At 44.0% G+C, this 27,307-nt stretch overlaps 2 protein-coding genes across 2 annotated transcripts; one reads left to right on the top strand and one right to left on the bottom strand.

The window, feature by feature from the left end:
- Positions 1-96: 96 nt before the first annotated feature.
- Positions 97-13,125, top strand: znf277 (zinc finger protein 277). The gene is made up of 12 exons (XM_004069378.4): positions 97-198; positions 3,182-3,389; positions 3,672-3,760; positions 3,834-3,916; positions 5,196-5,287; positions 5,837-5,947; positions 6,158-6,290; positions 8,927-8,997; positions 11,695-11,791; positions 12,211-12,253; positions 12,342-12,516; positions 12,817-13,125. The coding sequence occupies exons 1-12, from the start codon at positions 168-170 to the stop codon at positions 12,995-12,997; spliced, it is 1,314 nt and encodes a 437-aa protein (XP_004069426.1). The 5' UTR covers positions 97-167; the 3' UTR covers positions 12,998-13,125.
- Positions 13,126-14,196: 1,071 nt separating this feature from the next.
- LOC101157690 (AFG3-like protein 1) lies at positions 14,197-25,538 on the bottom strand. Its single transcript, XM_004069377.4, has 16 exons — positions 25,281-25,538; positions 22,968-23,061; positions 21,447-21,532; positions 20,883-21,032; positions 20,714-20,785; positions 19,877-20,001; positions 19,393-19,660; positions 19,180-19,317; positions 18,945-19,098; positions 18,757-18,864; positions 17,142-17,267; positions 16,808-16,918; positions 16,566-16,681; positions 15,476-15,676; positions 15,201-15,395; positions 14,197-14,953 (listed from the first exon to the last, which is right to left on the bottom strand). Exons 1-16 carry the CDS (start codon positions 25,404-25,406, stop codon positions 14,726-14,728), a joined length of 2,298 nt encoding a protein of 765 aa, XP_004069425.1. The 5' UTR covers positions 25,407-25,538; the 3' UTR covers positions 14,197-14,725.
- Between the last annotated feature and the right edge of the window lie 1,769 nt (positions 25,539-27,307).

The raw sequence follows: 27,307 nt of genomic DNA, 5'->3' as shown, positions 1-27,307 counted from the left end.
ATAAAAACAAAGGTAGACTCCTTTAGTTTGATCAGGGTTCTGTTGATTAGGGTTCGTTTTGATCTTCTCAGACCTCCAGACCAGCAGGCGGCGCTGCTGCATCACACAGTAGTTCGCACACAAAGGAAAAGCGGCCTCCACCGCCGACGAAGGTGCTCACCGGCAGCATGGCCGGCAGTGGCGGACAGGAACCCGGGGGTGAGTGTAGACCCTTCAGAACATTAACCCATGCAGGCTGTTCTCCTGCACCGGACGCAGAGACCTCCGCCTCCGGAGGAACGAGCAGCAGCGGCAGGACTGTCCGTTTGGTTACAGCCCCGTCATACTGGGTTTTAGGTCCAGAAACGGGAGCCGCGGCTCTGGTGGGGATCCATCCATCCACCACACGACCCCACCTGTACCCCGATTACTACCTGTCAGCCACGCTGTCAACCATTGACTCACATACAGTCAACACGCGCATCTCCCACGCACGACACAAACACAGGTCCCACATACACTCAACTCAAATCCCACCCCGATGAAAAGTGTTTAACATGTTAGTCATGTTGCATTTTGTGATGGAGGAAATGTAAGGAGAATCCACATTGAAACTGCGTTTCTCTTTGTGAATAGACAGCAAACAAAAATGGAAAAAGATGGTATTTGTGACGTACACACTCTCTGCGCCGCTCCATTCTGATGCTTCTGTCAGTCACGTCTTTGTTTTCTCTCACGAGGTTAATTGTAAATGTAATTTAATGTTTCACATGTGGACATGTTATGAAGTATGATTTTTGAGAATTACTACAAACACTTCATGATGAAATATAGTTGTGTAGATTTGATCTAATGTCCAATACTGTTTGGTATTTGTCACAACATCTGAGAGATGCAATGTCTGAGACACTGTAGTTTAAGTTTTTGCCATAATCTAGGTCAGCAGCTTCTTCAATTCCCTTCAGGACTATGTTGGCTACTCAGACTGTCATTTCCAGACACTTTCACTGTGTGTATCACTGTGTTTCACATTTGAGTTACAGTGATCCCTGGTTTATCACGGGAGTTGCGTTCCAAAAATAACACGCGAAAAGTGAAATCCGTGAAGTAGTCAGCTTTATTTATTTTATTATTTTACAATGCAATACCAAACTATAGAATGAAACCAAAAATCAAAACCCGTTTTAAAGCCCAAAATTTGTTTAAAACAATAATTTTGATATAGTAATACAAGGTTGGAAACATTGTCACTCACGTATTTCACAGTCCCAGCTGTGCCTCTTCGTCCTGACTCCGCTCCGCTGTAGCGTCTGTTTCTACTGAAGGCGCAGGAGTCTTTCTCCGAAAGAAGAACATTGTTATGGGTAGTTGTTGGCGCTCTTTCTTTTTCTGAGCAAGAAGATTTTTATAAACTGATATACCACCTTCGATTTATATTTGAGAACTGCAAGGAACGACTCATCAAAGGGTCCCATTCTTGTGCCGTGCGCTGAAGTTCAGTGGCCATTCTCACCATGGTTGCTAAGCGACCAAGTGTTAGTCCGTCCTCCTCCTCTTTATCAACCCGTGTGTCTTCTTCTTCCTCTTCTCCCTCGTCCTGGCTTGGTGGCTTTGTCATCTCTGCCAGGTCTTCGTCTGTCAGTTGATGTGTGTGTGCATCGATCAGGGCATTAATTTCATCAGCAGTCGTGTCATGAAAGCCGTCACCTCCAAGCCGTTTGGCTAGATTGACAGCCGTATCCACTGCAGCGTGATGGAGCTCGTCAGGAGAGACTCTGGTTGCGTTTTGCACTGCCATCGTTTTTTCCAGCAGGCATTCAAAGTTTCAATCTTCATCTCCCGAATGGCCCTCTGAATATTTTGGAGACGCGATGCACTGGTGTATCCGTGCCAGTAGTTTTTTAGTGAGAAACTGCGCTGTAAAAAAAATCAGTGAAGCCATGAAAGACGAAACATGATATAACGAGGGATCCCTGTATTCATGTTTGAAATGGAAATGACAGTAACATAAATGAAGGGGCTATATGGTTGGCAGTATGTGTATATACACCCAATCTTATCTCAGCCTTTTTCATAATAATTTTTCATTTGATTAATATAAGAATACTAATTGTTTTCCTTCAAGCATTCATTTGACTTTTCAGTGTTTTGAATTTAATTTAAAAACCGGAAATGGATTTTAGCCGTGTTCGCTCAGTTCCCGTAAAGCTGAGAATTTCAGGAGCGGCTCATTTGACACCGCAGATCTGAATGACGGCTGGCTTGACGGCAGTGAATTGACATCTGGTTTCAAACCATACAGTTGGATAGCTCTGATATTGCTCACCACTTTTGTTGCACAGTTAATGTTAGCTGGTGGGATGATGGGAAGTGGGGACGAGGTTGCTTGGCGACAACAGCCGCTCTGCAGAAACTAGGATGCAGCTCACGGCGGCAGAAACTCTTAGTTTCTTTTTAGCCCAGCTTTCCATGTCTCTCTCTGCTGGAACGGGATCCCAAATGAAAACTGACATCTATGAAGCAGCAGCTTGACTTGTCAGAGGATAACAATGTCACAACTGGATCATCAAAGTCTGGGTGTTCTCTGAACCTATTTCATTACAACCAGTGTGCCAAATTAGCTGCTTTTAATCTATAACATGTGAACTACCACATATTCAAAAATACCTAAATACATTTATAACATCTCCAAAAAACTGGATGAGGTTTACTTGCAACGCCAGACGTTTGGTTTGCATTAAGCGAACGGCGGTGAGGATGTCTGATTGCTAAAATCTGATCATTGCTAACGATTCTGCACTAACGCCATTAAAGAGCACTCTGGATAAGAGGACAGAATGCTGCTGTGCAGCTGTGAGAGTTGATTAAAACAAAAGGTAGGGTTCATCCTTCCGGGAGTGAAGATTGATTGATTCTGACGGCCTTTTAGTCAGTCTGCCTGACGATGAACATCAGAAGTACAGAATACTGGTGACGCCACCACGAGTGATGGAGGCGAGCAACGCCTCCACACAGACCTGATCCCTGCTGAGGAATGTGTCGCACTGCCCTCAGTTGAAGATCCCAGATCTGTCTCTGTTTACGTCGATGCCCTAACTTCGAGGTTTCTGACGCCAGACGAGGATGACTGTTGTGTTTTACCAAGAAGCTTGGAGATAAAATCCTGCTCCATCATTTTGAAATCCGCCGTCTCTTCCTGCAGGCGACGGCACCATCCTGGAGGCGCTGTCTTTTCCGGAGCAGCAGGCTGACGGGGGTCTCGGTGTGCAGAGTCCCGGTCCGGAGCTGCTGGTGTGTCTGTTCTGCTCAGAGTCGGCCCCCCTGCCGCAGAAAGACTCGCTCCTCAAACATCTGCTGCTGGAGCACAAGCTGGTCATCGCTGACGTCCGCCTCATCGCAAACCTCCCAAAGTATGGTGTCCCCCTGTGTGCTTCACATGAGACCAAAGGATCCAGATCATTCTACAGATCCTGGCTGTGTCCCAATTCCCACCCCAACCCCTATTTAGAGGCAATTCGGACACAACGCTCACTATTTAGTTATTTATTTATTTAAACAGCAGAGATGACGTCAGCGATTTCTCAAATCTAATAGATTTATACATTTATAAAATGTATGCATGTGTTAAGAGCATCAGTTTGTGGCCCATGGTGCCTTGCTGCTGTTCTGATTCGCTTCACGCCCCCTGTCAGGTACATGCTGTACTGGAAGGGGCGATTTCTGGAGCAGCCCGTTGCAGATTTCTGCAGCGTCATCAAAACCAACTCGGCAGGGCCGGCTGGTGAGTCGGTCCCGGGATGAGCTCGCTGTGAAGCAACCTCACATCTTCTAATGAGACGATTTTGACCCCACAGACAAACAGGAAGAGTACTTCCTGCTGTGCGACGTGCTTCCGGAGGACCGAACCCTCAGAGAGAAGCTGCAGCAGAAGCGTCTGGTGAGGATCTGAAAGTCCTCCAGCTGCTCAACGATCAATGTTCAGCATGAGGATGATGCTGGTCCAATCAGGATTAGAGATAGACCAACAGGCCTATAGAGATGATTGGTGGTCCAGAAGGCTGATGACTGATATTTGGAGCTGATATTCATTTGCAGTGAAAGTGAAAATATCGGCATCATCGTTTAGAATGAAACTAACGTCCAACAATGAACTTTATTTCCAAACAACGTGGCTCCTGGAGGAATCAGGCTCAGCAGCATCTTTTATTGTTTGTTTTTTTTAAAGTTACATAAACAGTTCCTTGAAAGTTTTCGGAGTAAATAAAGTGACACTTCAACATAAATTAAATAAGTTTAAAACAAAATAACTGCAGGATGTTCCATTGAACTGTAGCGTGTCTTATAGGGTCAAAAGAAATGTATATAAAGAGGGAAATAGCCACCTGAAGTTTTATCAAGTAAATAAAACAAAGTTAAATACAATCTGAGAAAAATCCCAGTTAATCTTTAAACTATCCATCAAAGACAAATTTAAGAAACATGTATAGATCTATTTTTTTCCTGCTGCTTCTGGAGGAGTAAAACACCCAGTGTTTTTCCTAACATGCTTCTAAATGGGCTCTGCCGTTTGGCAGCTGAAGGGCGAAGCAGCAGAGGGTTTGGTGTAAAAAGCTAAGTTGTGCCACGTAGCTCCACCGTGGCCCGCATGTACCACGCAAACAAACCTCCATCCATCTGCTTCACATGCTTTAGGCTGAGGACAGCTGCTGTGAGTGTGGGACAGACCATTTACCCCCCCCCCCCCCACACACACACATACATGTTCCAAACAGTGACTGTATATAGAGATGGACACAGCTGAGCCGCTGTCACCACCGACCGTTAAATTTGCATCCTGGACATTTGCCCGTATTACCTGTGCCTAAAACCGCTACTACTGGAACGCACCCCCTGGCATCGCATCAAGCGCCTCACTATTTGAGAAGGACTGATATAAAGTAACATGTCAAGAATGGTTGTTCTGACCAATAGACTGAGTAACAGCTGTTCATTTCTCTGTAGACGTCTATGGGACTCTGGCTTCATGGCCAGCCGGTACAGTTACCCCCCCCACACACATTCAAAGGGGTTAGGGACCAGAGACATACACAGACTACAAATGCGGGTTAAGAATCTTTTGACACATAAGATGTATATTTGAATAAACCCCTTTTGTATTTGAGGCTGCAGTGAAGGCTGAGCTCTTTTGAATGGTGACTTTTGTGTTTCTTGTGCAGGAGGAGGTGCTGGAACAGCAGCAGAAGGAGAGAAATGACTGCAGCTTCCATCGTGTCTGCATGTTCTGCAGTGAGGAGTTCTCTGGAAACAGGTAGACTTCATTCATCCCAGACCTTCTGTGAACTCTTGTTGCTCTCATGCATTTACTTTGCAAGCATGTCAGCATCATTTTCAAGTTACTAACCATTAGAGTAAATATAAAATACTATTGAACAAACCTCCTAAAGATAACAGTATTTTTATTTAAATAAAAACCTTCAAAGTCACTGTTCCACATTATTACAACAGAGTTCCACAACATTTGACAGATTCTAAAGAACTGAAAATAGTCTTTGTTGAATTTGCTGCATTAGGAAGTCATATTGACAGAAATCTAAAGCTATTCCAATCAGAAACATCTCAATAGGTCAAGTTCCATTTGAACATAGGAGCCCATATTTTGGAGCAGCTTCCTTGCATCCATTGAACTTTTTGGAGTTTTCTGGGAGTTTCTGCTTGAATTTCTTTCTGATAATTCACGCTTGATCGGGCGTTATCCCTTACTTACTTCAGCAGCAGCAACATGTTAGAGCAAAGAACACAAACGAGAAGAAAAGATGAAGAGCAGCTCTGCAGTTGTCTGTTTCCGTGTTTTTGTCAGGTCTTCTCTGCTGAACCACATGGCTCGAGAACATTCCTTCAGTATCGGACTTCCGGACAACATCGTGTTCTGCAGCGAGTTCCTGGACACGCTGCAGAACAAGCTGGACAAGTAGGAACTGTTCTAAACATTAAAGTCAAGGGGATTCAGAGAATGGGAAACTGAAACTCAACAACAAAACATTGTGAAAGCTGTTGAAAATGTAAAACCAAGACGTAAAACCAATTTCAAAATGAACAAAGACCAAAAAAAAGCTGAAATGTTTTTGAGAAAATGTTGAGGCCGATCACAGCCGGCTGTTTTGTTTCTTCCTACCGTCAGTCTGCAGTGTTTATACTGTGAGAAAGAATTTCGGGATAAAACTACGCTGAAGGATCACATGAGGAAAAAAGCCCATCGCCGCATCAACGCCAACAACCACCAGTACGACCGCTTCTATGTCATCAACTACCTGGTAAGGAAAGAGCAATTTCTAGTAGAACAGGGTTCCATTACAAAGTATTTTATAATCAAATCAATTGAGTTTAAGAATGAAAATCTGACAAACTAGTTATTCATACTAACATAAAACAAAGCTTCAATCACTCAAGCTTTATTTATAAAAACGCTTTTTATGCAAAGAAGTTAATGGGCTTCACAGTTTAAAAACAGACCAGAAAAAATTAAAATATAAACCTACATGCCCTATAATTCCCCTATTGAAACATATACCCCATGACCCCCCCACACAATGCACACCAAACATGAGGAGACAGTACATGGGAATGAACTGAAGTAGAGGGCTGCATTGGGATTGGGTCCCACCGGGAGCAGGATGAAGAAAATAGTCCCGCGCAGGGCTCTTAACTGAAGGATGCGGTTTCCTGTTTTCTCTCACCTGATGGTTGCACAACACATTTGAACCATCTGTCTAAGAGTTTGTTTTTAATGAAACAGTTTGCAGCATTGCTGTGCTCATGTGAACAGAAACAGACCTTTATAGGATTTACGGTCAAGGATTTCTGTGTTTAAAAACTGCTGCTTCCCTTTTCATCAAAGCTACAGTAGAAAAAGTTTTAGAAAGGATCATCTGAACTTAGTTTTTTAAGTTACAGACGTTTACGTTTCACTTTTCTTGTGAATACTTCCGTTTTTTTGTCCATCTACCTCTTTCCTGCTTTCTTGTATTTGTATTTCCTTTCTACAAAAGATGTCTTGAAGTTGAGTCATAGCAACTGGATTTACAGAGGGGCAAAAAAGAATTAAGCCAGCCATCAATGACAGTTCTCCCGCTAAAAAAGATGAGGGAGGCCTGTAATTTTCATCAAGGGTAAACCTCAACTATGAGAGACAAAATGAGGAAAAGAAATCCAGGGAAATCACATTGTCTGATTTTGAATGAATTTATTAGTGAAATAAGTATTTGTATTTGTATCTGTCTCTCCCAGACCTGTAACTTAAGGTTTCCTGTATTAACGGCTCCTGTTTGAACTGGTTATCTATAGAAAGACACCTGTCCACAACCTCAAACAGTCACACTCCAAACTCCACTATGGAGACCAAAGAGCTGTCTAAGGACACCAGAAACCAAATTGTTGACCTGCAGCAGGCTGGAAGACTGAATCTGCAACAGGTAAGCAGCTTGGTGTGAAGAAATCAACTGTGGGGGCAATTATTAGGAAATGGAAGACACACAAGACCACTGAGAATCTCCCTCCATCGGGGGCTCCCCCCAAGATCTCACCCCGTGGGGTCAGAATGATCACAAGAACAGTGAGCAAAAATCCCAGAACCCCACGGAGGACCTAGTGAATGACCTGCAGAGAGCTGGGACCAAAGTAACAAAGGTACCATCAGTAACACACTACACCACCAGGGACTCAAACCCTGCAGGGCTGGACGTGTCCCCCTGCTAAAGCCAGTACATGTGCAGAACCGTCTAAAGTCTGCTAGAGAGCATTTGGAGGATTCAGAAGAGGATTGGGAGAATGTCCTATGGTCAGATGAAACCAAAATAGAACTTTTAGTAAGAACTCTACTCGTCGTGTTTGGAGGAGAAAGAATGCTGAGCTGCATCCAAAGAACACGAGACCTACTGTAAAGCAAGGGAGTGTAAACATCATGCTTTGGGGCTGTTTTACAGCAACGGTACCAGGATGAATGATCTGTGTAAAGGAAAGAATGAATGGGGCCATGTATGGTCAGATTTTGAGTGAAAACCTCCTTCTGTCAGCACTGAAGATGAAACATGGCTGGGTCTTTCAACATGACAACCATCCCAAACACGTTGCCCGGGTAACGAAGGAGTGGCTTCATAAGAAGCATTTCAAGGTCCTGGAGTGGCCTAGTCAGTCTCCAGATCTCAATCACATAGAAAATCTTTAGAGGGAGTTGAAAGTCTGTGTTGCCCAGAAACAGCCCCAAAACATCACTGCTCTAGAGGAGATCTGCATGGAGGAATGGGGCAAAATAGCAGCGACAGTTTGTGAAAACCTTGTGAAGATTTACAGAAAATGTTTGACTGCTGTCATTGTGAACAAAGAGTATAAAACAAAGGATTGAGGTGAATTTTTGTCATTGACCAAATACTTATTTTCCACCATAATTTATAAAGAAATTCTTTAAAAATCTGAGAAGGTGACTTTCTGGATTTTTTTCCTCATCTTGTCTCTCATAGTTGAAGTTTTCTATGATGAAAATTACAGGCCTCTCTCATCTTTTAAGGGGTAAAACTTGAACAATTGGTGACTGACTGAATACTTTTTGCTCCGCTGTAAAACTTTCTTCCTCGCAAAATGTTTCAGGAGAGAAGATTTCAAGTCCAGTTGCTATGACTCAACTGTAAGACATCACCTGGATGAAGGAGAACTTTCACCAACGACAGACATTTGGTAACTTTGTGCTCATCTTCATGTCATGTTAGTGTTTTCAGTCGTCTGTCTTTCACAGCAGAGTCTGGTTTTGCTGAAGCTTCCTCCTTCCTGTTACCGCTTGAATTTGATCCGGAATGGTTTTAGTGTAAATGTTTTGGGATAATTATCATATGTTTCTGTTATAAAAGTATGGTAGAGACAGAATAAAGTGTCCTGAATTTGTCTGCTCTTCTTTCAGGAACTGGGAAAAACCTGGGAGGAGGTTCAGAGTGAGGATGACCGGGAGCTGGTGGAAGATGATGAGGAGGAGTACGTGTCTTTGATGCACACAGAACCAGAATGATCAGCTGCTGTCAAGGTTTTCTGAGAGACCTCTGAGGGTTTCGATCCAAAAGGCTATCTGCAGATCATTTCAAATGTCAATATTTTGTAGTGGTCGCAAATGAAGTCAGTCAAGTCAACCGAGCACTTTAGCCTGACCTAAACATGTAAAACATAACAAACACCAGAACACAATGTTAAAAAACACCATTTACATTTATTTACATTATTTAGAAGCATCTACCCAGATGAGGAGCATGTTCAGCAGATGTTGGGCAATAGAGCGCCAAGCTCTGGTGGTGCTACAGTAATGCTACATTCACACCACCCTCGGCCAGGCGCGTTCAAGCGGCCACTTCCGATGAAAAGTCTATAAAAATGTGCCTATCAGGTTTCCAGGGTCAAAACTCTCACGTTCACGCGTTGCTATGCAAGTTTCTGAAAGTTCAACCAGTTGTGCTTTGACCAATCAGGGCCTCTGATTGGGCGGTGACGTTTGGGTAACGTCCTGTTTAATTCATAGAGGTGCCAAAGTGATCATGAAGGAGAAATGAATAGTTGCAGTTTGTTTCTGGGCGGAATTCTTTCATACATCGGAATGGAGCTGAGAGAAAAAACCTGGAGCCAGATTCACAACATTTGCCCCACTTTGAGATTCCTTTATTTGTATTTATTTATTGAAACATTTAAACACGAGTATAAGCCCTTTCAGATGTTAAAAACTCTTTTGCAAGAGGGTCCTCTGTATCAGGCGTTTACAAAAGTAGAAACAAAAGAAAAAAGGGGAAAATGAGAAAATAAACTGTCCAATCTAGTTTGCAGAATGCACAGACTCACAAACACACCAGTCCAAATTCACCTCTGCCTTCAATGCACTGCACTGAATAAATACCATTCAAAGCTTAAAGCAAAAATTAAATAAAGCAAAATAAGTTATCATTTTGGGGGGAAATTAATGATAATAATGACTGGATGTGCAGCTCCTTCATCTGACTGCTGAAAGCAATGCTGTTTTTAATTAGGACTGCGTTGATAAAATCGATTCATCGATCTGAATCAATCCAAGCTTAATAAATAGATCATTGATCCATAAAGTAGAGATCAGCATAACAGCAGTAGGAATATCTTCAAAACACATATTCTATACAAATGTGTCTGCGTGTGTAAACCGTGAAAAGTCTTAAGAATCGTGAATCAATCAATTCCGGAAGCTATTGCTGATACCTAACTCTAGATTTGAACCATTTTAAAGCTTTTGCTATGAAAGACCTGCAGGTCAAGTTTTGTTCATGCAAGTCAGTCCCTTTTGGAGATATAATGGGGAACAAATTGGAAAAGATTGTAGCGCCACCTATGGGAGTATTGAAATGTGTTGGACTAACTCGTCCTAAATTGAGGAAGGAGTCTTTAAAATTGATGAGATGATGTTGCAGAAAGAGGTTGATAAATGTTACCAATGAATCCTTTTTTACTAACTCCAATAAAGATGCCTTCAAATAGCTTCACTTTAGGAGGAATTGATTTTGACGTCATATTAGATGGAACATGAATAGAGGAGTCAGTAATAATTTCAGAAAAGGTGATTATATTTGTATACGCAAGCCAAGCTCTAGGTCAGTTTTGGGGTGTAAGCTTTGAATATTCAAATGAACGGCATGCAGACCTAATCCATAAATTAAGATGGTAGGAATAGGAAGAAATGCCATAAACGAAGACGAGGGTTAGTTTGAGAGCAAACAATCACACACAGACACAGATTAGTAGCAGAAAAGGGTAAGGAAAGAATTAAACATCTGAAAAAAACTGACAATTTTACATACCAGATATACAGGATTCACTTGCTCCCCTAGAAATAACAGCACTAAGTCTTTCTACAGTATTTACAAAAAGCGAGCATATAGTAAGCACATCTATATGTACCTCTTCCATCTGTAGGAGGAAGGCCATCCCTGGTCCTCAGGAGCTTCAGGAGCCTTAACCCTGCCTGCTTTCCAGCCCTCCCTGGACTGCTTGATGCTGAGAACCTGAACCAGGTGTGTTCAGTCAACCAGGATGTGGAATCACTGGAGTCAGCCAATCAGCAGAAATATGGCCAAGGAGAGCTGGAAACGGGCCGGATTGTGGCTCTTGAGGACCAGGGTTGCCTGCTCTGCGCTAGCATATAGTAAATAATGTTTGTGAAAGTGCTAAGCTTTACCATTGAGACGTCCCAAAAATGTTAAAGAAGTTTAAATAGAACCCTTTGGAGAGAACTCAGCCAAGGAGCGATGGGTTTATGTCCATCAGGCCTGGGAACCAGCAGCATCCTGAACCCGTTGGACCTTCCTACAATCAAGCAGCCGGCCTTGACCAGATAGGATGATGTATTCCTGTCACAGTTTGACATGCTGCTGTAGAGCGAGAAACAATATGGGCCTGAAATGGATCCATACGGTACTCCAGAGAGAGAGAGGGAGTTCCTCCTTGATTATGGACATGGCGTTCTTTGAAGGCCAGTCTGTCAAAGCGGACGTGTCAGGAGGAAGGTGTGCTCCACACAGCGATGGTTCTGCCGGATCTCCTGACAGGAGGATGCGGACCGGTGCTCTGAAGAAGGCCTTACAAACCCAAACATGTTCCAGGGACAAGAAAGAAGAAAACGAGTTCAGAGTTTCCTCACACCCCCCTGCTGTTGTGTGTTCGCAGTGACTGGTCGGACTGGCAGGCGAACCCAGTCTCTGCTGTCTGTCTGTTCTGTGATCATCAGTCGGAGACCATGGATGAGCTCTACTCGCATATGAAGGTGAGCAGAGTTTGCCGTGGTTTCTGCGTGTCCGATCCTGTCAGCCGCAAAGAGCTGCAGCAGAGTGTTTCACCTGCAGCAGAAGCAGAAGGGATTCTGGGAAGAAAAGCAAAATTTACAGGATGTTTGCTGGAACAGCAAGAAGACCTGCCACCTTAGCCAACCCACTTTAGTTCACGGCAAACCTTTAAAACAGGCAATCTCTTAAAAAAGGAGGTTGCTGGCAGGGATGTGGGAGGAGCTTATAGTCTGTATGGGGATGGTAACTGGGTTTTTAGCGCCCTTCTGTCACAAAGACCGTTGTATTGAAGTGAGCCGAGTTTGGCCAGTTCTGGCCGTAGATGGGGTAAATGTCCGGTTCTGAGCAGCGGGGCTCAAATCCACATTCAGGACTGTGTCGTGTGATCCCTGTTTTTCAGGACGCACACACCTTTGACCTCCATCAACTCAAGACAGAACTGGGTGAGTGAAGGAATGTAGGTCAGTGGGATTTGAAGTCCACGCACGTCATTTGAGCGCTCTTCATCGGTGCTGCTGTGTCCTCTCTTAGACCTCAGGTTCTATCAGCAGGTCAAGCTGGTGAACTTCATCCGGCGGCAGATCCACCAAAGCCGCTGCTACAGCTGCCAGCAGAATTTTGACTCCAAAGCAGATCTGATGCAGCACCTTGACAGGGAGGCCCACGTCATGAAGCTGCCCGACACGTCCGCCTGGGACCAGCCACAGTAAGTAGGAGGCCCACCTGCATGAATGTGAGGTTTGCACACAAAGCACTTTACCAAACACGATTGGAGGCTGGTGTCAGATAGACCCCTATGTTCAAAAATTCCAACTTGCCTCCTAAAGTAAACCTATGTGCATTCGGCTGTAAAAGGTTATTGCCATCATTTCCATTTATGAAAACTGTGGGACTGTAAATGTTTTAAATCAGCCATTCTGAATGAATTACATCTCAGAGTGTTTTTGTTTGGTGAGTGGAGCCAGCTGAGCCTTAAAGTTAACGTCTCACATCCTCATGTCTGCAGGTACTACTTCCCCACCTATGAGAACGATGCTCTGCTGTGCACACTGTCTGAAAGTGACGAAGATGAGAGGGGGGAGCAGACAGACTGCGGTGAAGACGTCCCAGTGATTGCAGAAGACATTTCTGACCTCAGAGCACTAAAACAGAGCAGCGTCCTCAATCACCTGCTGAAGCACAGCTGACCGCATCATGTCGTTGGGTTCTGTTGTTCTGCTCCATTCCAAACCAGCAGAACTGCTGCTCATTTACAGAGAATAGATACAAAAATCAAGACTTTATGTTGTTGTTCAATAAATTCATTTGAAATGATCATTTCCTCTGACATGTGTAACTTAACCACCACTCACAATTAGTCAGGAATACAGTGGAAAACTCCATGGATGTCATAAACAAAGTTTGTTTCATCTCACGGGTTTTTAGGGTAGGGAGGTAATGTATCCTTTGTGCTATGTTGTGGGGTCCAGATGACCCCACGCCCAACATTAACCTTGGGAGTGGGGTCATCTGAATGCGCCGTGCAGGGGCTTCTGTTCCCATGTCACTTTGCTCTGCTCACATAAACTTAGGGTTTGTCGCTTAACCCTTGTGCTATCTTAGATGACCCCACCCTTCCATTGACGTGTTCTCCCTACAATGACAAAGGTGGATAAAGGTGAAGAGGATATATGTAATCAATGGACACCAGTGAAGATCACAAATCATTGAAGAAAAAAGGTTCAGAGCACTGTCTAGTGGGTCTAGATGACCCAACTCCCAATATTATAGTGCCTGGGATAGCACAAGGGTTAATGTTGGGAGTTGGGTCATCTAGACCCACTAGACCAGGGGTGGGCAATTCCAGGCCTCGAGGGCCGGTGTGTCTGCATGATTTCAAGAGCCTTTCCCTACTCATGGCTGATTACCTGGTTCAGGTGTGTCCAGCCAATTAGAACATGCCAGAGCATGGTATGCTGGAAAACATGCAGGAATGCGGCCCTCAGTGCCCACCTCTGCACTAGACAGTGCTCTGAACCGTTTTTCTTCAATGATTTGTGATCTTCACTGGTGTCCATGGATTACATGAAATCTTTCCACCTTTATCCACCTTTGTCATGGTAGGAAGAACACGTCAAAGTAGGGGTGGGGTCATCTAAGATAGCACAAGGGTTAATAAATATGAAAAATGGCATTTCAGATGCAGAGGAACGGCCGTTTGTTCCTCCAGAGCATGAGGTTTAGATCTGAGTCTGCTGTCTGCACGTGGATCCTCGTCAGGAAACACCAGTGAGAAGACCTTTGAGGCGTTTTAACCAACAACCTGCTTCCAGAGCAACAGCCAGTTTCCAGCTTTGGTGTTCTGGTTATTGTGCGGGGACACAGCCACCCTTATCCAGTCATCAAACAGAATTTATATGTTCATCTTTTATTGCATTTAAATCAATAAAATCTCAGTTCAAACTCGGAACCTTTTTTCCAGGAGGACAGCAGCAAAGATCTCCATTCAAATAAATACAAAATAGTCCTGAGTGAACAGAAGTGCCATGTTTCACACTCACGCTAGAGTGTGTGGTTTCCTTAAGGCGCTCTTGAACAAAGGCTGCAGCATCACTGACGCTTCTCTGGATCAGCAGCTGATAATCAAAGCTGCAATCAGAAAAGCTTCCACTCCTCTGCTCTGGAGGGGATTTCATGTTTACAGCTGCTGTGGCTCTAACAGACAGGGGTCAGGGGTCATTCGCGCTGGGAGTGGTTAAAAACTGCAGGTCCCTGTTCTTGATGGAACGTTTTGGTCATGTGGTTTGAACGACTAGAAATGTAACAAGTGTGGATGAATCAAACCAAAGTTCAGAGCTTCAACCTAAAAGGGTGATGGGATCCAGGTGGAGCATGGAGGCAGCCTCTCATGTGGACGAACATCAGCACGGATCGGCCTACACGGCCTGCTGTTTGTCCAGGCTCGCTTTGGGCTCCTCAGCTTCTTCTCCCTTCTCCTGGTTCCAGCCTTCGAGGCCCTTTGGCAGGCTGGTGTCCTCCTCGAAGCTCCCCGTTCCCTCCACAAACTCCTCGTACGTTGACTTCTCCTCAAACGGCCGTGGGCCAAGCAGCTCCAGCATGTCTGCCTTTACCAGCACCTCCTTCTCCAGCAACCGCTTTCCCACCTGAGGATCAGACGTGAGGCGTTACCAGGAAACCTGTTTTTTTATAAAAGCCCCCCTGCAGCTGAAGTGGCGGTCACGGCTGCAGAAACTCCTCTGGACTGCAGTCAGGAGACAGGTCAGCTTGACCTTCATCCAGGCTACAAAAACCCCTTCAGATGGTCCAGCAGATTTTAAACTAGAGTAGCACTTTTACAGGAACACATTGGGACTTCAGGATAAACAGAACTGAACCGGGCCAGAGCCTCACCATCTCCACCAGGTCCCTCTTGTGCTGGATGAGCTGCAGGGTGTGCTCGTACGCGCGGTCCACCAGCCCCCGCACCTCCTGGTCGATGAGCTCGGCTGTAGCCTCGCTGTACGGCTTCTCCAGAACCGTCTCGCCCTGCCGAGGAAGATCGAAGGACACCTGGCCCACCTTGTCACTCATCCCAAACTGCACCACCTAAGCATCAGGAAGCAAGGCGGGGTGTCACGGTAGCCCTCTTCTCAGACAGCAGTGGGACTTGCAGCACCCAAACGTACCTGAGCATAGGCAGACTGCGTGACTTTCTTCAGGTCGTCCTGCGCTCCCGTGGTGATGCGGCCAAAGAAGACCTGCTCCGCCACACGGCCCCCCAGCATCATGCACATGCGGTCGAACAGCTGCTCCTTGCTGTACAGGTACTGCTCTCGGGGCAGGTACTGAGCGTACCCCAGACCCTTACCCCGCGGGATGATGGACACCTGCTCCACAAGCAAAGCGTGATCAGTCGCTGCACCTCCCTTAGGCTCTCAGAGCTTCGAGTCAGGACTCGCTTCCTGACTGAGTAGAACTCCTGCACCCGTTTATGGACTAATGAGAACAGTGGGAGGATCGTAATCAGTTTAGGTAATAAGGGCCGGCTGGTGTGAAGGAAATTATTTTATTATCATCATTGTTTAAATGAATTTGTTTAAATGTTAACTCAGATTGACCTTTTTACATTTTCTGAAAACAGTCGTGTGTTTGTTCATCTGCTTCTCATCCCAGCTAGGAAGAGGGGATTTAACGACACACTGTCCTGAGCTGATAAAGAATACTGTTTGAAGTTAGAATCCACCAAAATGGGTCATTATACGACACCCCCTAATGAACTTTTCTCTTGAAATTGTCACCTCCTACTTGTGTTCTTAATAAAAGCAGCACTGGGAGAAGCAGATCCTTTGAGGAGAGAAGCGTGGTGGACGTCTTCTGCCACACATGCTTCTTCTCCCTTGTGCATGAGAAACTTGATTCATGTTGAGGGCTGTTATTTATAAGTGTTTTTCTTTAATGTCTAGATGCATTTATCTGACAGCTGGAAACAGTGATGCGTGATTAAAAACATGTTTGCAGGTGTGGCTGTATGCCGAGTCTCTGATCTTTATCACAAGACAACTGTTGTCCTTCAGTGCAGTCTGCTGCACATCAGCGGGAACCTTTTTCTTAGTATTTGGATCATAAATGAATCTTTTCCCTTAAGCTGGTTCACTTTCAGCTCCAGTTGCTCTCCTGACACGTTGCTTTGCTTGCATGAATTAATTCCTACTCTTGAAAATCAGCCTGAGCTTTCTAACGTTTCGTCATGAGGGATTCTGCGCCGCTGGTGTGTACCTTGAGCAGGGGGTCGGCGTGCTGAAGAAACCAGCCCGTGACGGCGTGTCCGGCCTCGTGGTACGCCACGGTCTTCTTCTCTGAGGGCTGCAGGACCTGAGTCTTCTTCTCCAGACCTGGACACCAGAGCACAGCGGTCATGGGAGCAGTCACTGTTCTGATGCTGTCAGGAGCCGGTTTGTGGCTCTGTGACTGTCAAAAACATTCAGAGGAGGACATGTTGGTGAGGAAGCAGAAGTGACCTCCGATGACCCGGTCGATGGCCTGCTCAAAGTGCTTCCCGTTGACAGATGGCTCCAGGTATCTGGAGGCGATCAGAGCCGCCTCGTTGCAGACATTGGCGATGTCAGCGCCTGATAAACACAGGAGAAATCACACCGTCAACCCAAATCTATGAGCACTGCCGGAAAAGCTCAGTCAAAGCTGGAATCCTGACTGTGATTTCTGCTGGACTTTGGGCAATGGAGCTGCTTTACATGAAAGTTTTTAGGTGCAGCTTTGGTCAGAGTCCGGCTGCAGTCAGGACTAAGCAGAAGTCCTGTTCAAAGCTCTTCAATCAATGACACGGGTACAAACCGGTGAATCCTGGAGTAGCAGCTGCCATCCTCCTGGCGAGAGCGTCTTTGTCCAGGCTGGGCTCCACTTTGATTGGCCGCAGGTGGACTTTGAAGATGGACGCTCTGCCTTTGATGTCTGGAGGTCCTGAAGGAAAGAAGACCCAAAACAAGTTTCAAGAATGCACAGGAAAGTATAAAATCTTTAAAAAGTGTAACCTGTTTACATGAACCAGATGTTTGAGGTTCATTCTTTTACAACAGTCACATTTGAAAAAAGTATTTTGGATAATCCAAAAGTTACTTTCCAAAAGAAATGAACGCATGCCGTGGAAGCCGGAACTGTCCAGCGGTTGCTTAATGCGTTCATTCTGAAAATGCACACTTCAGAGCCCATTTTCCCGCTTATACCACGGCCACCTACAAAATAAATATTCAATCGGTTTTTAGTAAATTCTGATTTTTTTGTGTTTATATAGCTTTTTCCCCCAAAAAGCGGATTATTTGTTACATGGTGCAGCGTGTTGTCATGGTAACATAAAAACGCCCTGCTTAGCCGACCTCGACTGCAGCAGTAAAGGAAAGCGATATATATATATGCTGATGATCACGATGTGTTAAATAAAGCATCAGTTCAGAGAGAAAGTTCACCTCTCACCGCTCGTTTTTGCTGAAGCTAAAGTTTCTTTAATAACGGAAGCCAGCGCAGTGATATAGAACATTTAAGCTATGTGACTGGAACTTCTTTTTTAGGTTTACATTATCACTGTTCATTATCACTTTTTAGTTCACAACCAGCAGCCAGTCAGAATCGAGTTTTCACCCAGACAATGGTATAATTAAACATAATGATAACTGATTTCTAGTCATGAAGCTCCTTTAGGAGTTGAGATAAAAAGGAAAAATAATTTTGTTTCTTCTGAGTGTCATCCTAAAGGTCACACTTGAATCTCCTTCAAAGACCTGAGGATCAGACATGGTCCAGAAGGAGCTGAGATGTTTGGCAGCAGGTCTGAAGGAGATCAAAACTTTCCATAAATCAAACTTAACTTTCCAAGACTTAAAACCACTTGTTGAGAAGATTTGGGGGAAAAGGTTGAGTGCTCTCCTGCATTTTTGACCTTGTTCTGATCTGTACAGTTGAGCAAAAAAAATATTTATTCAGCCACCATTTGTGGAAGTTCTCCCACTTGAAAAGAGGAGAGAGGTCTGTAATTTTCATCAAAGGTAAACCTGAAGTATTACAGACAAAATGAGAAAAAGAAATCCAAGAATAAAGAATGTGCTTTTAGAATTGCAGTTTTAAAGGCTGCACAGTGGCGCAGTGGTTAGCCCCATCAGAAAACCGATGGGGACCTTTCTGTGTGGTTTTCATGTTCTCCCCGTCTCTCCCATGTTCTCATGCGTGGGTTTTCTCCGGGGACTACAGCTTCCTCCCACCGACCAAAAACATGCTTCATATGATCCTTAGTGATTCTTAATTGGCTGCACATGTGAGAGTGTTTGTGCCCGGCCCCCTGTACCCCAGCTTTGCCCAACAGTAGCTGGAATGGCTCCAGCAACTCCATGACCCCAAAAGGTTCTAAAGATGGATGGATGGATTTTAAAGGTCACAGTGAACATGATAGAGAGGTTACCGATGTAAATCTGCCTGTCAAAGCGGCCTGGTCTCATCAGAGCAGGGTCCAGGATGTCGGGCCTGTTGGTTCCGGCCAGGACCACCACGTTAGTGGCTGTGTTGAAACCTGAAGATGGCAGAAAAGCATCAGTCCACACGGGAACCCCCACATTCCTGACAGGTTGGGTGTGCTGGCGTGCGGCCCACCGTCCATCTCCACCAGCAGCTGGTTCAGGGTGTTCTCCTGCTCACTCTGACCCCCAAAGTTCCCTCCACCCCTCTTCCTTCCCACAGCATCAATCTCATCGATGAAGAGGATGCAGGGGGCGTTCTTCCTCGCCAAAGCAAACATGTCCCTCACCTTCACAGGAACAAAGTTCAGTCCATCACTCAATGTTAAGCAGCGGCACCCCATTTAGGGGAGGGGTTCTTCCTTGCTCACCCGGGCTGGGCCCACGCCCACAAACATTTCCAGGAACTCTGAGCCGTTGACCGTGATGAAGGGGACGTTGGCCTCTCCGGCTGTGGCTTTGGCCAGCAGAGTCTTCCCTGTCCCGGGAGGTCCGGACAGCACCGCTCCCTGCGCGGGACACACAGCATGGAGTGAAAATCATCACCCCCCCCACACCACGGAGGCTGAAGGGGACCCTCACACCTTGGGTATCTTTGCTCCGAGGTCCAGGTACTGCTGTGGGTTCTTCAGGAAGTTAACAAACTCCATGATTTCCAGTTTGGCTTCCTCACAGCCCGCCACGTCCTTGAACTTCACGTCTATGTTGTCCTTCATCATTTTGGCTGTGGACTCGCTCATGCTGAAGGGGCTCCTTCCACCCCCAGCACCTCCGCCCATCGGCCCTCGTCTCAGCGTGAAAAGCAGGAAGCCGATGAGCAGCAGGGTGGGGATCATGCTCATCAGAAAAGAGCTGGACAGATCAGAGAAAAACATCGTAAGAGTTTTTTTTATTCAAATGACTGAGCTCTTTTCTAAAAGCTTTTTATAAAATCTGCTGTGGTGAAAACGAAGACGGCTAAGCAAACTCCTTAGAGAAGGACCACGGCTTCTGCAGTGTGAGCCTCATTGGTCCTAAAGCTTTGTAGTGAAGTGCAGGAAAAGCCCTGAAGGTAGGGAGGAAACACACCCGTCGCTCTCGGAGTTGTAGACCACAGCGGCTCTGTGGGACGGCTCCAGACCCAGCTCCACGTGTGCGGCCTCCAGGTTCCTCTCAAACGTGTCGACGCTGCCGATGTTGAACCAGACGTAACTCTGCACTTCACAGGGAACACAACAACTCACGGCACTGGACGAGGCAGTGACAGAACTTGTAAGGCGTTGTTTCTTAACGGAGCGGCAAACGGTGTTTGTCCCTGAACTGTTTCACCAACTTGTCTGTGCATCGTCCACTTAAAATGTTTCCAACGGCCAAACAAATCAGCAGAAAACCAGAACACGAGCAAAGACAGAAGCAGCTTGACATGAAGGTTTAGATCAATGTCCTGGAGCAGAACCCAAGACAGCTTCACTAACAAGCAGAGGACTTGGTTCCTGGTTCCAGTCAGGAAAACAGCCTCAGACCATCATACTACCACCACCCTGTTTGGCTGTTGGTATGATGTTCTTTTTCTGAACTATTTTCCACACAACCTCACGAAAACCTCCGGCTTTGTCTCATCGGTCCACATAGGATTGTCCTTAAAGCTGCTCTGTTGTGGTTTGGTCTTGGACTCTGCCCTGCAGAACTAGCATTTTTCTCGTGCTAAAGTTGTGAACTCCACTGCAGCTTCCATGTCGCTCTGTTGACTTCAAAGGTGCTTTTTGTTTTCATTTGTCTTACTTATATCTAATATTTAAATTCTTTTGATCATCTGAACCATTTTAGAGATAATCTCGGAAACAAATAAGTTAGGATTGAGACAAACTCTTTCACATGACTGCATGTGGAGAAGAGGAAGCGGTTTGACTTCAGGATTTTCCTCACCGCTTCAGCTTCAGCTCCCGGCACCAGGATGACCCGCACAAACTGCTTGTTGACCACCTCCAGCCGATCCACCTGGAAGACAGAAACAGCTGATTTCCAAGCACACAGCAGCTAGCTCCCTTTAACAGAGATCCGTGTAAAGGTTTGGCGGCGGTGACCAGCGTCTCACCGTGCCTCTGCCCAGGTAGCGGTGGACAAAGTCCTTCCAGGTAATCTCCTGGCCGCCGTCTCTGAAGTAGAAATAGAGCAAGGCTGAGCCGACACCGGCTGCAGTGACCATCAGGTACCGGAAATCCTTTTCATCCCAGGGAAAGTCTCCCTGAAGACCAACAGGGATGCAGAAGCATTAAAACAAAGGTGGTGTCAGCCACTCCACCCATGGTCCTGCTCAGCTTCAGCAGGAGCAGCGTCACCTTGAATCAGCCTCTTCAAGCAGGTGCTGTCAAGCATGAAGCAGCTTCCCTGTCGGGACTGAGACCATGTCAGTGTGAGCGGGAAGAATGAAAGACGCCGAGAGACTCCAAACTCGCTGCAGCTGCTGCCTTTTCCCAGAGGAAGTCTCTCTTTCTCTAAAACCTCATGAGGGTGACTGTGCATCAGTGGGTTCAGCAGCCATCTGCCAATCAGTTGGTCAGGGGTTCAAATCCCAGGTGTCTGTGCATGTCTAAGTTCTACTGTAACCCAGAGTTTGGATTTCTGAATTGTTTTGCTGGATGTGTTTAGGAACAAGAACCTTCTGTATCCGACTCCACCAGTCTTTTTCTCCTCCTCTCTTCCCTCCACCCGGTCTTCCTCCTCCTGCCGGTCCTCCTTTTCCATCTGCAGATCAGATGATCACATGTATATTACGGCTTTTGATCTGAAACAACACTCATCCATCTGTACCCTGTTCCAGAAAGCAGAATATGTGAACTACCTCGATAAGTTTGAGGGCAAGGAAGTGGATAACCGCAGCTCTCTGTTCCAAAAACGGAGGTATGTTTTTGGAAGGGTTTGTCCTCCCCCTCTTCTATAATCACCCTCCTGCCCCCCCTCTCTAACATCCCTCTCTCTTCATCCCTCCTTTTCTTTTCCGTCCGGTCCAACCAAAAAATGTTACAAATATGATTAAGATGAATAAAGTTTAGCCTAAATTACAAAAGGGGTTTATTCAGACAGACCTCTGCTGTGTCAGAAGATTCATAACCCCTGCTGTAACAGTAAAATATGTCCGACACCAGAAGCCTTCAGCTCTCATCTGTTTGCTCAGCTGTTGCACGGGACAAGTTTAAAAATAAAAATAAAATAAAGATAAAATAAAAAAACTTCTGACTCAGTCTCACTGAAGTATAGCGCTCTCGTTTTTTCTCCACGTGTTTCCACGGTGACTCCGGAAATCGGCGATCCATTGAAAATTCCTCTTGGTAACCCAGGGTTACCAAGAGGAGGTTAATCATCCAAACTCATAACCGCTGTTTTGGAACCGACATACCCAGAGTATGCTTTATATTGTCATGTGCTTTTATTAATTTTTGTTTTGTTCAGCACTTTGGTGAACCTTGTTCTGTTTAAAGTGCTTTATAAATAAAGTTGAGTTGAGTTGAGAGTAAGCAAGTTTAGGATGACTTAAGCGAGAGTTCAGGGTTAAAGTCAGGGTAGTTTAACCTTACTTTCTGGGAAGAAAAACCCCGTTGTTGGAGACTTTTGTCGGTATCTTGGAGAGCTCAACTCAGTTAAACTCTTCTGTCTGATCAAAGACTTTGCCACTGATCCACAGCCGCTGAGCCGGCATCATGAGTTCTTTGGAGTCTGACTTCCATGGGAGTTGAATTAATGTTTTCGGCCTCTGTTTTCTTCTTTGTCTGAAATGAAACCCTGGGCCACTGCTGAGAGGACGTCCGGAGAGGGGGTAAACAAGAGCCAGGAGCTAAACCCCCCCAGTCGCATACAGCAGACGGACGCCCTGACTCAGTCTTCCTCCGCTAAGGGATTCTTCCTGACCCTCTGTTTAAATGGATTTTTCTTCTCCTTTGTTGCCTTTTGCTCGCTCTGGATGAGGATTACACGGAATCATCAGAGGCTCTCATTTAGGCCATTATTGTCCAGTTAAGACAGTCTGGCCTTAGTGGAAGGACCTGGACTTACCTGGATTTTGTTTTTATGACTAGTGACCTGACTTGAATTTAATTTTTACTGTTGAAGTCTGCAGCAGTTGAGGATCCTTCAGGTGAGCACATGATCATTTGAAGACATGAGAAGATCTGGAGGTTCTCACCTTTGGGTTCGCTGGAGAAAAGTCTCCGCTGACCGGACCGCAGTCTGAAGCAGGACAGGACGTCTGTCGGCCCCTGACCAAACAGTCCGCGTTTCTGGAAAAGACAACAAAGATGCTTACCGTACTCAAGCTGAACTGATGGCAGTCTAAAATCTAGAAAGCAACTTTTCTTTAAATTCACTTTGTAAATCTATCTTTCTGTCCCACATTTGTCACTTTGAATTTACAGAGATATTTAGGAATTTAACGCCGGCTTCACAAAACCACTTCCCTCTGGTGAGGCTCAGTTAGACTCCAGCAGTTCACCAGCCATTCATCTTTTTCATTGATTTCTTTCACAAAAACGACCTACACGAAAGAAGGAAATGCTTCTATAAAAAGGGCAAAATCTCTGCAATTGTTGGCTTCATAGAGAATAAAATGTACCGTATTGAGTATGGTAGGACATTATGGAAGACTGAAAAGACTTTCCTGTCTTTTTATTCCTATTGTTATCTTTAAATATGCTGGAATTAGTAAAAGCACACAAATAAAGACAAAAATGTCAAATGTTTTGTAATTCAGACATTTCATTTCCCCAAATTTCGTGCTAGGCCTAACTTTTGACATCATTGAGGGGTCATTAAAACATGAAATTACAGAAGTTACAGAATTATAGATGGAGCGGAGAAAAGTTTGTGAAACCAACAGAATTGGTTGTAAAGGCCACTGGTGCCACTGTTTTAAATAACCAGCACAAACATAAGAAATGCTAGAATATTAATTAGACAATAACTCTTTCTTGGTAAGTGACGTGCAGTCAGGGGAGGCAAGTTTAGCTCAAAAAATACAGAAATAAATAACGTGAATATACCTTTTTTTATTACAAATCTGATTACTTTTTTTCTGTGAGGGTTTTTCAATGTTTCTTTGGGTAAAGAAAAAAAAGAAAAAAAAGTATTGAAATTTACAAATTTCCTGTTTAAATACTTGAGAAGGCGGCAGGAGAGGCAGCGGCAGCCTGTGCCTCTCCTGCACCCAGACTGTGCCGCCCGCACACACACACACCAATTGAGCTGCAGCTTTTGTTTAAATTACAACTTCATAATTATTACACTACATAATTACACCCAGAACCGTAATAATAATTACATAATTACACCCAGAACAGAAAGAAATAAAGATTTTTTAAAAATCCAATTTTAAAATAAGTCAACACAAAAATAAGATGAACAGTTAAAAACAATCCCACACAAATCAAATACAAATGATACAAGATGAAACAACACTAGCGGTTTTCATATAACTCCTTATTTTATTGTTTTGTATCTGTAAGGCGACCTTGGGTGTCTAGAAAGGCGCCATACAAATAAAATTTATTATCATTATCTTCAATGAAAGCGGACAGTATTCTTGCATTTTAGATTCTTATAACAAACGGAAGAAAATTGTTGAAATGACATTTTAAACAACACACTTCTTCAACTGCTGCCAATCAAATGGTGAAGAAGCTGCTCTGTGGGGTTCATTTATGTAAATCTGACTGATGACGTCAGTACCTCACCAGCAGCGAACGTCACCTCTAAATCTGAGGAGCACATAATATCACATAATCCATGGTAGAAAACCCTGTTTCACTGTATTCCTTTCTGATTTAGGTCAATATATCAACAGTATTCGAAATTCAGAGAAGCAAAAAGCAGTCAGAACATTGTCTGTATGTGATAGATTCAGTATCTTTTCATAGAGTTTAACCCCCTGGCTTATTTCTATTTCTATTCTTGTTCCTCTGTATATTACAGATGTGTATTTGATATATGCTGTTGTGTTTTTTTTTTTATTGCATACCTAAAAGTACTTTCTTGTAAAATGGCATAATGTGCAATAAAGTTATTAAAAAAAATATCACATAATCCACTGTAAATCCACGTAAACGAGTTTTGTTGAAAAATAAAGATGACCCGCGCTGCTGTGTGTGTTCTGTTGTCTGACGTGTTTCACTGTGGTGATAACAGCGTTTGCCTCTGGAACCAAACCTGATCATAAGAATCAATGACCCGACGAGGCTTTCACTTTTTCCACCGCCACTCTAAGAACCGAACGAAAATACATCTTCTTTTTGAATTCTTGCTCTAAAGTGAATCAAAGAAAGTTTGTTTGATTAAGTAAAACTGACCCGCCTGTTTATTTATTGTCCAGGGAAGCTTTTAAATAAACGGTCGTTGGAGCTTCGGCTGGTTACGCTCGGCTGAGTGTCGAGTGAATTTACAATTGACTGGAGTTTTCAAACTGCTCTTTTAATTTTCTCAACCACGGACGGCTCGGCTCTCTTACCGGGCCAGTGGAGCTTTTGCTGCCGACTGTGAGCAACTGTCCTGCCCTCCTGGCAGTGGCTGTGAGGATAGTTCGGGCTCCTCTGGGCAAGCAGGCCGAAGAGAGAAGCCTCATCAGCTGAGACATCCTCCCGGCGCCCCCCTCTCGGTCCCACAACAGATGTCTGTTACCAGTTTGGAACCCGCAAAGGCTGGGTCAGAACAGAACCAGCTCCGTCCTGTATGTTGGATAACCAACTAAAATGTCAACACGAGGATGATGTAAAGACCCAAATAAGTTTTCTTTAAACGCCTGTTGAGAAATGATTTCGAGTTTTCCATCAGTTGTATTATAAAACAGTTTTATGATGATTTTATTTATTATAAACAAGTTGGGAGTATAGTCTTGCTTTGGTCCCATTTAAAACCACCAAATCTGGTTAAAATATTTTGAATTTGTTCAGGCATCATAAAGACCAGCAAATAGGGCTTCACAGTCAACCTTCGTTCTGATTGGCTGACAAAGCTGTACTTGGAACGTGACGGTTTTCGATGTGACTCGGCATCTTTACTTCTTTACAACTTTTAGGAAGATGCTCATTAAATTTCACTCCCCTCATTGATAAAGCCAAGAAACGTTTTAACCAATGGCTTCAGAGAGACCTGAGTCTGAGAGGAAGGATTTTACTCTCCAAAGCAGAGGGGATTTCTAGACTAATTTATTCCGCTCTGTCTCTGCACCTGGAGAACCAGACTCTTAAATCCATTGATCAAATGCTGCTAAACTTCATCTGGAAAAACCGTATTCATTATTTAAAAAAAATCTGCATTAATGAACTCCTATGAAATTTTCTTGATTTTACTACTTTAAATAATACTTTTAAAATAAACTGGATTGAGTCATATTTAAAAAAATCCACTCTCCATTTGGAATATTTTCCCTCATCACATCTTTGCTAAAGTAGGTGGTCTCCATTTTCTTCTGCTTTGTCATTATAATATCGACAAAATCCCAGTGAAACTTTCTGCTTTTCACAGACAAACTCTTCTTTCATGGGCACTTATCTATAAACACAATTTTTCCCCTCATAAGTTTTTTATTTGGAATAACAGATATATCCTTTACAAGAACAAATCTTTATTATACAATAATTGGTTTGACAATAATACCCTACTGGTGGGTCAGCTCTTTAACCACAATGGTCAATTACTTAGATATGAAGAATTTAACCTTAAATACAACCTTGCTGTTCCTCCTAAAGAGTATGCCATTGTCTTTGATGCTGTCACTAATGAAATCTGTGAACTCTTTAAAAATACTGTACTTGATGCAAATATTCCCTTCATATCTCTAAGTGACACCACTATTGGAAAATCTTGTTTCAACTGTGCTCGAAAACATAACAAGATCATACGTGCCCTGTTTCAGCAAAATGTTATCTCTGTTCCTTCTGCTGTTTTTATTGGAGAAAATTTATTCCTGACTTGCCCTGGAAAAATGTTTGGACCCTGCATCAGAAATTATTAATTAATAACAAGATGAGAGACGTCTCCTACATAGAATCTATCCCACTAATCAATACATGGTCAGATATAAGAAGACTATTGACCCCAACTGTGCCTTTTGTAAAGAACACCCAGAAACAATCAGTCACCTATTTTGGAACTGTAATACTACTAAAAAACTTTGGAAAGATTGTGCACGTTTTATAAATTATAAATTAGATTCACAATATCAGATGAAATTTGAACATATCATATTTGGCCTACAGGAAAAAAATATAAGATCAAACGTAAAATTGGCAATTGATCTAATTATAATATTTGGTAAATTTCATATTCACAAATCAGTGAGTTTTCTTCATCACAACTTTTTTCCCTTTAATAATTAAAGAATTAGAATCTTATTTACATACTATTTCTAATAGTTTAAACAAAAAGGCCATACATATTTATGAAAACTGTCTGTCTCTGAATATTTTCAATGCACAGCATCTGTAATCTTTTTGTAATACATGTACCATCCCCTGACAATGAGGTTTTTATGAC

Source organism: Oryzias latipes, chromosome 6 (assembly GCF_002234675.1).
Source record: "Oryzias latipes chromosome 6, ASM223467v1".
Taxonomy (NCBI): Eukaryota; Metazoa; Chordata; class Actinopteri; order Beloniformes; family Adrianichthyidae; genus Oryzias; species Oryzias latipes.
The sequence above is the reverse complement of the archived record's forward strand: the minus strand, read 5'-3'. Positions and strand labels throughout refer to the sequence as shown.